Source organism: Salmo salar, chromosome ssa20 (assembly GCF_905237065.1).
Source record: "Salmo salar chromosome ssa20, Ssal_v3.1, whole genome shotgun sequence".
In the NCBI taxonomy this organism is placed as follows: Eukaryota; Metazoa; Chordata; class Actinopteri; order Salmoniformes; family Salmonidae; genus Salmo; species Salmo salar.
In genome coordinates, this window is record NC_059461.1 from 47,516,660 (window position 1) to 47,531,119 (window position 14,460).

At 43.9% G+C, this 14,460-nt stretch overlaps 1 protein-coding gene across 5 annotated transcripts in view; it reads right to left on the minus strand.

Moving 5' to 3' along the window:
- The window catches only part of kmt2a (lysine (K)-specific methyltransferase 2A), a 54,851-nt gene that overhangs the window by 19,238 nt on the left and 21,153 nt on the right, over positions 1 to 14,460 (minus strand). For 2 of the 5 annotated variants that reach the window (XM_045703489.1, XM_045703485.1), the window contains exons 4-17: positions 14,176 to 14,353; positions 13,702 to 13,936; positions 13,513 to 13,577; positions 12,868 to 13,431; positions 12,566 to 12,645; positions 10,089 to 10,331; positions 9,215 to 9,361; positions 8,408 to 8,506; positions 8,025 to 8,145; positions 6,758 to 6,871; positions 6,220 to 6,404; positions 4,178 to 4,351; positions 3,715 to 3,825; positions 2,004 to 2,077 (exon numbers count right to left, since the gene is read on the minus strand). In XM_045703489.1, coding sequence (XP_045559445.1) covers positions 2,004 to 2,077; positions 3,715 to 3,825; positions 4,178 to 4,351; positions 6,220 to 6,404; positions 6,758 to 6,871; positions 8,025 to 8,145; positions 8,408 to 8,506; positions 9,215 to 9,361; positions 10,089 to 10,331; positions 12,566 to 12,645; positions 12,868 to 13,431; positions 13,513 to 13,577; positions 13,702 to 13,936; positions 14,176 to 14,353 — 2,390 coding nt within the window. The remainder of the gene's footprint in view (positions 1 to 2,003; positions 2,078 to 3,714; positions 3,826 to 4,177; positions 4,352 to 6,219; positions 6,405 to 6,757; positions 6,872 to 8,024; positions 8,146 to 8,407; positions 8,507 to 9,214; positions 9,362 to 10,088; positions 10,332 to 12,565; positions 12,646 to 12,867; positions 13,432 to 13,512; positions 13,578 to 13,701; positions 13,937 to 14,175; positions 14,354 to 14,460) is intronic. The other 3 variants (XM_045703488.1, XM_045703487.1, XM_045703486.1) reach the window with 3 other exon arrangements.

Sequence of the window (14,460 nt, forward strand, 5' to 3'; positions counted from 1 at the left end):
ACTAACCTGAGCCCCCGCACATTGACTCTGTACCAGTACCCCTGTATATAGCCTCACTACTGTTATTTTACTCTATTTTTTACTTAACACTTATTTTTCTTAAAACTGCATTGATGGTTAAGGGCTTGTAAGTAAGCATTTCATTCTGAGGTCTACACCTGTTGTATTCAGCACATGTGAAATACAATTGGATTAGATTTGATCCCTCGCCTAATTAGGAGTAAACTAATGGACAACAACTAAGGCTTCTACTTCCAGCTTATACATATTATATACATTTTACAGATGCAGTTTACAATAGTTATCTTGTGTTTGTTTTTAGTCCCATCCATTTTTCAACTGCGCTGTTTCACAAAAGTTCTGAACCTTTCCATTCTCATAGATTCTACATTTTGTAAGTTAAAGAAACATTTTTGACAAGAGTATTATTCATCGATTGACTTTTTTTTTTTTTTTTTTTAAATCACCCAGCAGTGCTATTTGCAGTTAGTTCCAGGTTAATGTTGCAATTCTTCAGCCATTCCTGGACCTGCGACCAAAAACAAGCTACAAATGGACAGTTCCAAAACTAATAATCTAATGATTCTGTCTCTTCGCAGCTCAATCTGCAGAGCTGGGGAGGTTATATCCCATATATCATTACTGAAAGAATTTTGTATAATAATTGAAATTGAAAAATGAAGCTTTGAGAATCCAGCATTGTTTTGTGTATCAGTTCATAAACCATGTGCCATGGAATCAGTACATGGAAAATCTCTTCAACCATTTTGCAACCTGTATGGAGCAGCTGTCAATTTTTGGGTCCTTAAATTAAACTAGTATTATTTCATCACCATTTTCTTTAGCCAATTTTGGTCTTTAATGCAAGGCTGACAGACAAGTTCCTTACTTCCTCCCCCTTCGACTTGGCTCTTCCATTTTTGCGGTCATGCTGGAATTAGTTGGTTGTAATAAGCTAGCTCATTCACTTACACGGTGAAGCCTTGAATAATGCGCTCTCTGCTGGCTGTTTTTAATACTTTATAAGCCACGTTGTTGGTAGGGACAGCATCCACTTTGAAAAGCAATGCTTCGCTGAAGCCCCCCTTCCATCGTTGTGCCCCGCAGATTGACGAGTTGACGCCCAATTTGTCAGCCTCATTCTTACAAATGTATCGCACTTTTTCCGAAGTGTTAAATTTGCGTTGCTATAGAGGCACACGGGCACTTGCATTTTTATTCAAGATGGCCAAGCTTTGTGTGGGAGGGTGCAGCAACACTTCCTATGCAATTGCTAGCTAGCTCCATACTACTAAGCCACAAGTTGTTTCTTAAAAAAACAAAATCCCGAGTATATGAAGGGTGAGCATGACTTTTTAATTCCTCACTGTGCAATGCTGACCGCGAGGCTTTGTCGGACTGTTTCCGTAGTTAGAGCTGATTTGGAGAAAACCTCAAACCAAATTTACAGAACAATATTACAGTATTATAAAAATCCAGATGAGTTTTTGATTTGGGAATGTTTTCTTGGGGTGTTCCAAGTTACTATATGCGTTTCTGGTATTGAGAAATAGCTGCTACGCGCACTTCAAATATTTAAATCAACAAATGGGGTTGAAAGGCAGGACTAAAATCGGCGCGGCTAAAACCGCAGGGCGACCACAGAGGAGTGTTCAAAGCTCATATTATGTCAAAAGGGACACGGGCTGGCCCCCGTTCTCACAAAGGAAGCGGAAGGATGCACAATTCATGATCTACGGCAAGAAGAGATCTAAACATTCAGATGGACTTGGCTCCTCGAGCAGGTCAGTCAGTGTCATTTGTTTGCACAGATCCTCCCATGCGTTGTAGGCCCCTATGTATCAGCGAGAACATTGAAAAGTTAAGTTCACTTAAGACATAAGCTACTGTAACAATAATTCAGTTTGTCATTTCCACATGAATCATTAATGTGACAGGCAGCATGTGTACCGGTCTATTATTCTCTTGTGTAATCTCATTGATATGTTGCTGTTAACACTCACTTGGTGGAGAATTTGTGCGTTTCCCAGAATCTGGACTCCTTGACTTTGAACCAAGGGAATAAGCGCTCCATTTGCTGCAACAGAGACGGGGAAAAATAGACATTATAGGCCCACATTTCTACACTATGAGGTGGTGTAGTAATACTGTGAAAATGATGAAAATGCCATTTTGGTGTAAGAGCGGTTTGAAAAGACCACCTGAAATGTCAGCCTGTTTTGGTGGGATGGAGTTTTGGCCTTCCATGGTAATGTCGCCATGCGGTAAATTAGTTCATAGACCAATAAGAGTCAGTCACAAACCTCTCTGCCAATAACAGCTCATTTTCAGTTTTCCCTTCCCCACTCAGACCACTGACATTCCTGGCCAAATTCTTGCTTGAGAAATGTCCCTTTGCTAAGAAGCTATTTTTGTTTATTAATGTACCATTTTAATTGAAAACCCAGCAAGGCACTTAAATTGTTACACAGAAATGATTTGATATGGAGATAAAAGCAGATACATTGGTCCCTTAAAGAAAAAAAAAAAAAGGTACAGTCTGGGACCTGGGAATTTGTTAAATAGTTTAAGAATATAACTTAAACTATGTCAAGAGCTTAGCACCACTGTCTTACCATAACCCAAAATGACTCAATTAGCAAAAAAAGCAAACAGCTAAAACTTCATCCCAAATGACACCTTACGCCCCACATAGTGCACTGGCTCCTGGTCAAAAGTATTACCCTACCATTTGGGAAGCAGCATGTCAACCAGTGGAGTCAAATCAGGGTGAATACTACTATACTGAACAAAAATATAAAATGGAACATGTAAAGTGTTGGTCCCATGTTTCATGAGCTGGAATAAAATATCCTATTAATATTCCATATGCACAAAAAGCTTATTTCTCCCAAATTGTGCACAAATTTATTTATATCCCTGTTAATGAGCATCTATCATTTTCCAAGATAATCCATCTACCTGACAGGTGTGGCATATCAAAAACCTGATTAAAGAGCATGATTATTACACAGGTGCACCTTGTGCTGGGGACAACAAAAGGCCATTCTAAAATGTGCAGTTGTGTCACAACACAATGCCACAGATGTCTCAAGTTGAGGGAGCGTGCAATGTGCATGCTGACTGCAGGAATGTCCACCAGAGCCGTTGCCAGAGAATGGAATGTTTCTCTACCGACTCAAACTTCGTTTAGAAAATTTGGCAGTACGTCCAACCGGCCTCACAACCGCAGAGCAGGTGTATGGCGTCATTTGGTCGAGCGGTTTGCTGATGTCAGCGTTGTGAACAGAGTGCGCCATGGTGGCGGCGCAGTTATGGTATGGGCATGCATAAGCTACGGACAACGAACACAATTGCATTTTATCGATGGCAATTTGAACGCAGAGATACTGTGATGAGATCCTGTGGCCCATTGTCGTGCCACAATCAACAGCCTGATCAACTCTATGCGAAGGAGATGTGTCGCACTGCATGAGGCAAATGGTGTATTCCCAGTTATGTGAAATGTATAGATTAGGGCCTAATGAATTTATTTCAATTGACTGATTTCCTTATGCGTTAAATAAAAAAAATCTAAAAATGAACTGTAACTCAGTAAAATCTTAAATTTTTGCAATATATATATATACACACACACACACACATCTTCAGCATACTACTGAAGCTGAGGCTGAGCAAGCTCTCTGTAGGCTAATTCCTGTTGGCTCTCCTCACCCGGATAAAGAAGGACTTGACCATGCTATTGGCTTTCCTGTTCTCTGGCTGCCCGCCGTCTGAGTTGATGGCCATCTGGATGATCTTCACTATGTCATCACTGAACTCAAGCTGAAAGAGAGAAGAGAGAAAACACCGCACTGAGTGAGTGACACACTGCTCTCCATCTCATCCCTCTCTGACAGTGAACTGTGTTCGAACTTTGAGCGCAGAGAGCTCCCCGGGGCTGAGCTTTCATGCCACTCCTCAGGTGTCTGTGGATGATGTGGCTCTGCATTCATAGAAATATAGCTCCTGTTCTCACACAATGCTGGGTGGATGCTGATGGGATGAAAGGTTTGAAATGGACTGAGACAACCCAGTCTGCAAATATAAAACAAATGCTTTTGCGGGGCAGTTGATTGAATGTGTTTAATTGCACGGTTCTGAGATCACATGAGTTGGGATGTGATTTTAGACTCACCACAGACTTGTAGCGCCCGGCGACCAGCTTCTTCTCCACCGACTCCAGGTCGAGGGGGGAGTCGTTGGGGGGCTTGACCTCGGTCAGGACCGGGGGGTCGGGCCCCTCGGGGGAGCGACGTGTGGGTAAACTCTCCTCTGTCTCGGGGTTCAACTCAGGTGGCTTCATCACAGCCTAAAGAGAGCGAGAGATGGAGATAGCGGGGTGGGAATAGTCAAATTACTAAATACATCTGATCCATTTGTCCATTTGCTCTCCTAACACGTCACAGACATACAAAGAAAATGTACAGTGGCAAGAAAAAGTATGTGAACCCTTTAGAATGATCTGGATTTCTGCATAAATTGGTCATAAAATTTTATCTGATCGTCATCTAAGTCACAACAATAGAGATTGAATACATCATTTAAACATTCCCAGTGTAGGTTGGGAAAAGTATGTGAAACCCCCTAGGCTAATGACTTCTCCAAAAGATAACTGGAGTCAGGAGTCAGCTAACCTGGAGTCCAATCAATGAGATTTTGGTTAGAGATGCCTTGCCCTATAAAAAAAACAAAAAAAAAACTCAACATTTTAGTTTGCTATCCACAAGAAGCATTGCCTGTTGTGAACCATGCCTCAAACAAAAGAGATCTCAGAAGACCAAAGATTAAGAATTGTGGACTTGCATAAAGCTGGAAAGGGTTACAAAAGTATCTCTAAAAGCCTTGATGTTCATCAGTCCACAGAAAGACAAATTGCCTATAAACGGAGAAAGTTCAGCACTATTGCTACTCTCCCTAGGAGTGGCCGTCCTGCAAAGATGACTGCAAGAGCACAGCGCAGAACGCTCAATGAGGTTAATAAGAATCCTAGAGTGTCAGCTAAAGACTTACAGAAATCTCTGGAACATGCTAACATCTGTTGATGAGTCTACGTTACATAAAACACTAAACAAGAATGGTGTTCATGGGAGGACACCACGGAAGAAGCCACTGCTGTCCAAAAAAAACATTGCTGCACGTCTGAAGATCGCAAAAGAGTATCTGGATGTTCCACAGTGCTACTGACAAAATATTCTGTGGATAGATGAAACTACAGTTGAGTTGTTTGGAAGGAAAACACACTGTGTGGAGAAAAAGGCACAGCACACCGACATCAAAACCTCATCCCAACTGTAAACTATTATGGAGGGCGCATCATGGTTTGGGGCTGCTTTGCTGCCTCAGCTTGCTATCGTCAACAACAAATTAATTCCCAAGTTTATCAAGACATTTTGCAGGAGAATGTAAGGCTATCTGTCCTCCAATTGAAGCTCAACAGAAGTTGGGTGATGCAACAGGACAACGACCTAAAACACAGAAGTAAATCAACAACAGAATGGCTTCAACAGAAGATAATACACCTTCTGGAGTGGCCCAGTCAGAGTCCTGACCTCAACCCGATTGAGATGCTGTGGCATGACCTCAAGAGAGCTGTTCACAACAGATATCCCAAGAATATTGCTGAACTGAAACAGTTTTGTAAAGAGGAACGATCCAAAATTCCTCCTGACCGTTGTGCAGATCTGATCTGCAACTACAGAAAACGTTTGGTTGAGGTTATTGCTGCCAAAGGAGGGTCAACCTGTCATTAAATCCAAGGGTTCACATACTTTTCCCAACCTGCACTGTGAATGTTTACACGGTGTGTTCAATAAAGACATGAAAACGTATAATTGTTTGTGTTAATAGTTTAAGCAGACTGTCTGTTGTGGTGACTGAAATTTTATGACCAATTTATGCAGAAGTCCAGGTAATTCCAAAGGGCTGACATACTTTTTGCCACTGTTTAATCTGTTGGGCCAGGTGTTTTTCCTGGTCATGTGACCAAACCAGGACAAACTCTAGGCCCTAGTTATAGCCGACATTCCAGGGCCCAGAGTTTTTCCTGACCCTGTCACATGAGCAGGAAAAACCCGGCCAGGTTACACCCCACAACCAGAGCTTTAAGTCTTTCCCTGGTGAAGTTACATGGTCAGGAAAAACTCCTGGCCCTAAACATGCAACCCCATATCCCCTCACCTGTCTGTAGCGGAGCAGGTGCGTAGAGGTGCGGGAGTTGAGCAGTGCGGTGAGGACCTGGCGCACCAAGCCCTGCAGCTCCTTCTCCAGGGCCGTCCTCCACTCAGCCGGCTGGCGCTTCGTACAGTTTGTGCAGGTGTAGGCCACGCTCTCTGGCAGATTCGACAGCAGCTCGTACATCTCGTCTGGTAGTGGGAGACAAGGGAGCAGAGAGGGAGGTTGACTTTTGACACTCATTTATCGGTTGGTTATCGGTCAATTCTCAGTATCAAAAAGTGTTGACAACAGATCCATGCCGAGTATATGGCTACGGAAAGGCATTTTACAAGTGTTTCTGGGTATATCAACAGAAGTTGAAATTGATAAGACATTTAAATATAAAACACCCCCCCGAGTAGTGAACAATATAGCAGCCAAAAGAAAGAACTGTGCCGAGTTCAAATCTGTATCGCATAACGGGAGAGGTGTTGAGAAACAGACACTGGAAGACGCAATTGTTTCCAGCGAGTAGAGTTGTGAAACAAGAGGGCCCACTGACCTGTGAGGTTCTCACACTTGGAGTGGACCCAGTGGTCGCACCTCCCACACTGCATCATCTTGCTGTCGTAGTCGTCGTCGTCATAGCACTTATCGCAAAGGGGGCAGAAGTTACCTGGAAACACACAAGCCGTTGGGTCATAGAATGCTAAAAGAAATCTCTCTCTCCCCAAACCCTACTCAACCCTTCTCATAGTACTGAGGAGACAGATCCCAGGGTCGTGTTCTTTAGGGACAAAACTGACTGAAACCAGAAGGGACTACCTGGACTTTGCTGACTAGAAACATTGTTTTCTGTAGCAAAACATTTTATATAATCGGTGTGCCCCCTAATGAATGCTTTTGACATTTTCCTTGGTCAATTACAGATGTAGACAGTGAGCGAATAGCCCGGGTAGTGTACAGCTACATCATTCTACATTACTTGAGACCAGAGGTCTCAATTTGGTCGCATGTGTGACAAAATATTTTGCTGTGCGACCATGAGTTTTATTTTGGGAGCACTGTGTGACTTATTGTTATCTCCCAGAAAATAGTTGTTGTAATGACAGGGCTTCGATGTATCGTTGTTTCCAAGTGCCCTAGAGAAACTAGCAAGTGCATATTAGTTACCGTCATGGTTGCACCAATACTACAGCGAAAACGGCTTGCCTCGACTAGCCCAACCAGGTCAAGAGCTGACCCATATTAAATGGTGCAACATTCATATATTCCTACAGCAGCTCGCCGAGACCGCATTATACATTCATAAACTGTCTTGGGCAGTTCTAAAAGTACTCACGGCTGGACGTTGTTAACCATTTGTTTACACTGTTGTTCAGTCATGTTACCTCATTGACTAGCTAACAACCTGGTTGGGGCCACAGAAAGGAAGAGGGATAGCTTCTTCAGGACGTCAATGATTGACAGATCTCTTGCATGTTCTCATCACAAAGCTGATGTTTTAAAGAGACTATGTACCATTTTCAACGTAATGTATCACAATAGGAAAATAGTTATTTTACACAATGTGGAAACCTAATATTCCACAAAAGACTAATTTCAAATGACAGGTATTCGTATCAACGTTTAAGCTTTTATAATAAACATGTATTTACAGTGTTACATATTCGTTTCTAGGGAAAAAAAAAAAGTGCATCAAAAGTATCTAGAATTTATATAGGGCCAATAAAGGCTGAAGCTCTATCAATTGTGTAAAAAAAGATTCTGGGTGCTCCTAAATTCCATGTGGTGCTCCTAACTTTAAGTTGGGAGCACCAGTGACTCACCTTTAGCGAAGAGTTTGGCACAGTCATGACATAGGGAGAAGTCATGTGACCACTGGGCGTCCCAGGCCTTCCCAGGTTTTGTGGCCCCACAACTCTTACAGCGAACACACTTGGTGCAGATCTGGACACAACAAGGACAGAGGGAGAATTCATGACAAATTCATTCAATGACAATTAATGGTTAAACAAAAGGCAGTCGATATAAAATAAACATTATGGTCGCCAGGTGGCAGTGAACCTGTCTAAACCTTACCCTAAACTTAACCCATTTCGATTTCCATGCCTAGCCCTAACCGTCGGGTCTGCTGGCCAAATATACACTAACAAAAAACGGATTTTACTGCTTGGAGGAGGGAGCAGGAAAAGAATGGCGCGATGCATACCCAGACCCGTTTCTTCTTGGTGGGTCTGGTGGGATGGTTGGGTCCCAGGCACTCGGGGTGATAGCTGTTTCGGCACTTCTCACACTCCAGAAGTTGCTGCTTGGGGAAGAAGAGGTGGAGAGAAGCAAGTTAGCAACCTAACTGCCATCTTGCCTCAGACTTTGTAATTAGACAAACATTGAAGCTCTAAGTACCCTTGAAATGTAACTCTCTACCTCTTTGTGGAAGACATTGAATAGAGCCAGACATTACAGGGATAATGATATAGCAAGGCTAGACAAGCAGTGGGAAGTTTTCCTCCCAATAGTGCATACCAAAAGGCCTTCATCATGATATTGTTAAGGTACGTGTCCCAAATGACACCTTATTCAACATTTAGAGCACTCCTTTTGACCTGGTCTGGTCAAAAGTAGTGCACTAAACAGGGAACAATTTGGGACACATACATTGTTATTTGTCTGGGTCAAAACCCTGATTAGAATGACAAAGAGGAATAAACAGCATGATTAAGTAACTGGTTCCGAAATGAATATTTTCTGAAAAGTCCCCGTGGCATATCCCCTCCCAATCTAATAACTCAGGAAAATGAGGGCGTGTGCCATTATGAGATTTCAAAAGAATTTGTTTCGCTTTAGCTTTGCGGATTAACATTCGCGCGTTTCTTTCCACAAGCAGTAGAAGACACGTCGACTGACGCTACTGATCTACTTCTAGAAATTACCACAAACAAATACGCATTCTCAAAACTCCCGAACCACTAAATAGCCTGTGTTACTCACTCAAATCATGTGAAAGGGAGAGCCTTACTTTAGTCTTCTGGTGCTGGAGGCCACAGGTGTGGCAGAAGCGGCAGCGGCGGCAACACCAGTTCTCCCACTGCTCCTCCAGAGGGCGCTCAGTCTCCCCCAAGCAGAAGAGATGGAAGGGCTCGCAGCACACCTGGCAGAAGACAAACTGGAAGAGAAGGAGAGGGAGGGAGGCGTGTCGGTGCGGTACACAGTCGGTGGGGAGTTTTCAGTCAGTTCAAATTAATACAAATGGGTACTAAAGTGGGATATGTGGATATAAAATGCTGTGTGTGAGAGAGGTATTATTCAGACACTTTGAACTGCCTGAAGACTACCACTATGGGTCTAAACCATGTGGCCTGTCTGCTATCTGAGTGTTTGTTGCTAGGCTATATACAGTATACTAGGGTATTTAGACATTCTCAACGGTATGATTATCAATACCCTCACGGGGGCGTTCTACACCACTGTAACTTAACTATGTAAGATGTGCCAAATAAATTCTATCCAGCTATGCATTTGGTTTGCCAACTTGCTAGCTAAGTGGTTAGATGGCAAGATCAAGCTTCTTGGTTACAGCAGAGACAATCAATCCCCTCCTGGATCAAGACTCATGTTGCCTAAATTGTGTTGGTAATACCGTAGACTGTACAGAAACTGTATGTAAATCTGGATACCGTCCAAAGCCATTGGTAGCCTTTGATATGTCATAGTGGGTCCGCTGGTGCTGTCCGGTACAACCCTGTGATAGACTAGCGTCCTGTCCAGGGGGTGTACCACCATGTTATGTTAGATGAGTAGCTCACTTTATTAAATTGTTCTTTTGAAATACAAAGAAGCTCTCCTTTTCCCTCATGAGAGCGAGCGAGAGAGAGGAGGCGCCCGTGACTCACCTCAACGTTGCCACTGCTGGCACAGAGGAAGCAGACGACCCGCGGGGTGATTGGCACCGAGGTGAGGAGGCCGAGGCCGCCCGTGGCCCACACGTTTTCCACGTCATGGTCTTTCTTAAAATCCACTCTGATTCTGTGCACTCCGTCGCAGGGCACTTTCTGCTTGGCAGTGCCTCCAGTCGAGGGAGTGCTCAGCAAGTTTAAAGTACTGCTCTCAGGTTTGGTGGCCAACGGCTTCTGCTGCTGGGGAGGTAGAGGAGAGGGGTCAGGGATGAAGGCCAAGGGGCATGCATGGGACTTCTGGAATATAATTGTATATCACTTCATTGCCCATCCAAAGATGGACGTTTATTTGCCTCTGGCATTGCCTTACAAAAACGTCACGTCATAAAGGGAACTGCCGAATAGCGCTGCGGCGGTCATGGAATTTGGTCAGCCGGTTCTTGTCATGCAAAAGACTGCCGGTCTCACGGTGACTGACCGTTAACCAGAAACACATCTAACATTTCCAGGCCTCCACGCAACGGCTACAAGCCACATACAAGCAGATGATGCACATCTTAGGAACATCAACATTGAAGAAAGTCTAATAAATCTATTTAAAAATTGTACACCATGACAATAAATCCATAATTTTTGGGCAGGTCTAAAAGAACCATTATGATATGAAGAAAATGTATTACAGAAGATGAGTTGGCTTACTGTATGTTATCTGGCTACGCACCATGCCATAGGCTGTAGGCTTGTTCATTTAGCAGACTAGATATGCTTATAAGTCCCGTGCCATTATTTTATGATTTTATAGTAAGAATATAATTGAACTTAGCTGAAATAAAATAGAAAGGACATTTTTTCCCCAATACAGAGCAAGTGTGCATATGAAGTGGCTATGTTGAGTGTAAAAGTGATCATTTAAAAACTAGGTCCTATATGCTAGATTAAGAGTTATTTGGCACCTGTAGTTGTGAATGATAGGTTGCACGCACTGTTTTCTCATCAAGTGATCACAATTTCAACAATCACACTATTCTCAATTTAATCTTGTCTTCACTAATATGTCAAATTGGTTTTGAATGACCCATTATCAAATGAGCAGGGGTGAGGGAAGCCTTCCCTGTAGCTCAGTTGGTAGAGCATGGTGTTTGCAACGCATGGTGTTTGCAACGCCAGGGTTGTGGGTTCGATTCCCACGGGGGGCCAGTATGGAGAAAAAAAAATTTATGAAATTAAATGTATGAACTGTATTCACTACTGTAAGTCGCTCTGGATAAGAGCGTCTGCTAAATGACTAAAATGTAAAAAAAAATGTAAAAATGGAAGAGATGTCATCCGTATGCACTCGAATAGCAAATGGAGATGCTTTTCTGCCGGTTCTCATACCTACCTACCTGGTCAAAAGTTCTAGAACACCCACTCATTCAAGGGTTTCTTTATTTTTACTATTTTCTACACACAAAACTAGTAATAACATATATGGAATCATGTAGTAACCAAAACAAAGTTAAGTTCATTAGAGTTACATGCCTCAGAAATTGCAGCCCAAATAAATGCTTCACAGAGTTCAAGTAACAGACACATCTCAACATCAACTGTTCAGAGGAGACTGCATGAATCAGGCCTTCATGGTCGAATTGCTGCAAAGAAACCACGACTAAAGGACACCAATAAGAAGAAGAGACTTGCTTGGGCCAAGAAACACGAGCAATGGACATTAGACCGGTGGAATATGTCCTTTGGTCTCGAGTCCAAATTGGAGATTTTTGCTTCCAACCACCGTGTCCTTATGAGACACAGAGTAGGGGAACGAATGATCTCCACATGTGTGGTTCCCACCGTGAAGCATGGAGGAGGAGGTGTGATGGTGTTGGGAGGCTTTGCTGCTGACACTGTCAGTGATTTATTTAGAATTCAAGGCACACTTAACCAGCATGGCTACCACAGCATTCTGCAGCTATTTAAAAAAATAAAAATAATGTTAAATGTATTTTATTTTTTGATTACTTTTTTGGTTACTACATGATTCTATATGTGTTACTTCATAGTTATGATGTCTTCACTATTATAAAATAGTAAAAATAAAGAAGAATGAGCAGTTGTGTCCAAACTTTTGACTGGTACTGTGTGTGTGTGTGTGTGTGTGTGTGTGTGTGTTTTCTCACTCAGTTTCAAATCGGCTGTTGAACTTCATCCTTATCCCCAGTGAGGTGAGTTTTAAAAGCATGATACTGTTTTGATAAGTGTTTGAGTTTTGATTGCATTGATGTCAAAGTGGTTAGATGGACAATAGTACCCTGAGTACCAGGCCATTAATGACCTGATGGTTGTTAGCGAGTTGGGTACTACCAACGCATGTCCTGAGTACATAAGAGGAGACTACCGTGACTCAGCGGTCACATGGAATTTCACTGCGGTCATGACTCATGACTACCGGTGTGGCGGTAATCCAGTCACCGCAACAGCCCTAGTGCAGAACATACCTTCTCTTTTGGTTTGGTAGATTTAGGTGGTGGTGGGACAGAGCGAGAAGCCTGTTTCTTCATTTGTTTCCCTTCGGGTGCTGAGGGGACACAGGTTATAAGAGTACCAACGTTAGCTACTATCCCATTTAGAGCAAATCAGTGCTTTAGACCGCGTCAAGAGAGAAACATAATTATATTACTTAATAGCGTTAACAGTTGGATATACTAACGTGCAAGGGAAAACAGCTATATCTAGCCATTTCAGAAAGGGGTAATCATAACCATTACAATTGGAGATGTCATGCTATGGCTCCTCCTACCTGTGTCTGTGATGGGCGTGGCTAAGCTCTGCTGCTGGGGCTTCCGCTTGGCTTCTGTGGGCGGAGACTTGGAAGCCCCTGCTCCCTCCTTTTTTGCTGTCCCCTGGGTGGGCTGTGGCCTCTGATGTTGCTGTGGTGGCTGCTGGGGCTGGGGTGTTGGTGGGGAGGGGGAGCTCTGGAGTGAGGAGGACGACGAGGAAGAGAAGGAGGAAGGGGAGGAGGGAGGGGTGGGCTGCTGGGGCTTACGTTCCTTCCTATTGGCAGCACCCGTGGGTGACGTCGCAGGATGTTTCTGGTCTTGCCCAGGGGCGGTGGTGCAGCTGGGGGCCTGGTCGTTTGGGGGGGTAGGGTTGTCGGCTGTGGGGGACTGCAACTGTGGCGGTGACTGTTTTTGCTTCTCCTCAGCTGGCTTCAGGGGAGGGGTTACACTCTTTTTGCGAGGGGGCTCCTCCTTCAAAGGGGGCGGGACCTGTTTGAGACTGGGCTCAGTGCTTGTTGGGCCCTTGACGGGGTGTAATGCCTCCTTTTTTTCAGACAGTTTGTTCTTCTTCTTGTATTTTTTGCCTAAAAATAAAAATTATACAATCCCATCAATTACACAGAACTGTGAATGACAAGACATTGTGGCTTTATGCAGACACAGACCTTTCACTTGCTTCTTGAGAAAAGTCTTGGAAGGCATCCACTGCAAGTTCTGACACTTTCGAACCCTGCGACAACATACAAGCATACAGTCAGTCACATATTCAAACATTGTGGCGTGAAATGAGTGAGACTGGGATAAATCGCTCAACTCAAGTCAATATAACAGGATTCTCAATTTCTCATACTCACTTGCAACACTGCTTCTTGATATTGCGGCCCCCGAACTTGGGCTTGTCCAGGCAGTTGGTGCAGACTCCGCAGTCGTCGGGGACCTGGCAGCCGGGACACTGCCTGCAGCGCCGCGACCGCCGCCCCTTCCTGGGCGCTGCCCCTCCCTCCTGGATGATCTTGGTGTGCCTCATCACCGGCTTGATGGGAGGGGACTGGGGCTCCGCCTCTTCTGAGCCCGCCACTGAAGATTTGTCTGGGGGCATTCGCAGCATAATATGGTGACGAATCAAAAAAAGGTCCCAAATAGAAATAGGTAATCACTCTTGTAATGGGGTGCAAGGCCAGGAACATATGAAACAGAATAAGATACTGCCCTTAACCTCAAACGCCATGGCTTCATTGATTTGTTGAAGCAGCATTTGAGTACAAGAGCGGGTCATACTTCATTACAAATATTCAAAAGGGGACATGCCCGTTTAACACGGATCTCACCATCATTCCCCATGGAAGACAGGATCTTTTCTCTCTCCTCCCACGGCAAGGCACTGAGAGTGGGCATGTCGTCGGGGAACACGGCCCGGTTGCGGCCCAGGGCCACAGCGGCGCGCCGACACACGTGCTTGATGCGCGGCCCTCGCACCGATGTCTCCGAAGAGTCGCTCTCATGACTCTGGTGGATTAAAGCCCCCCCAAAAAATCAATAGTTAAAACTTCCCTGGATCGAGATAAAGTGGCTGAATTCTGGGACTGTGTTTAAAAAATATTTTTTTAATCTAT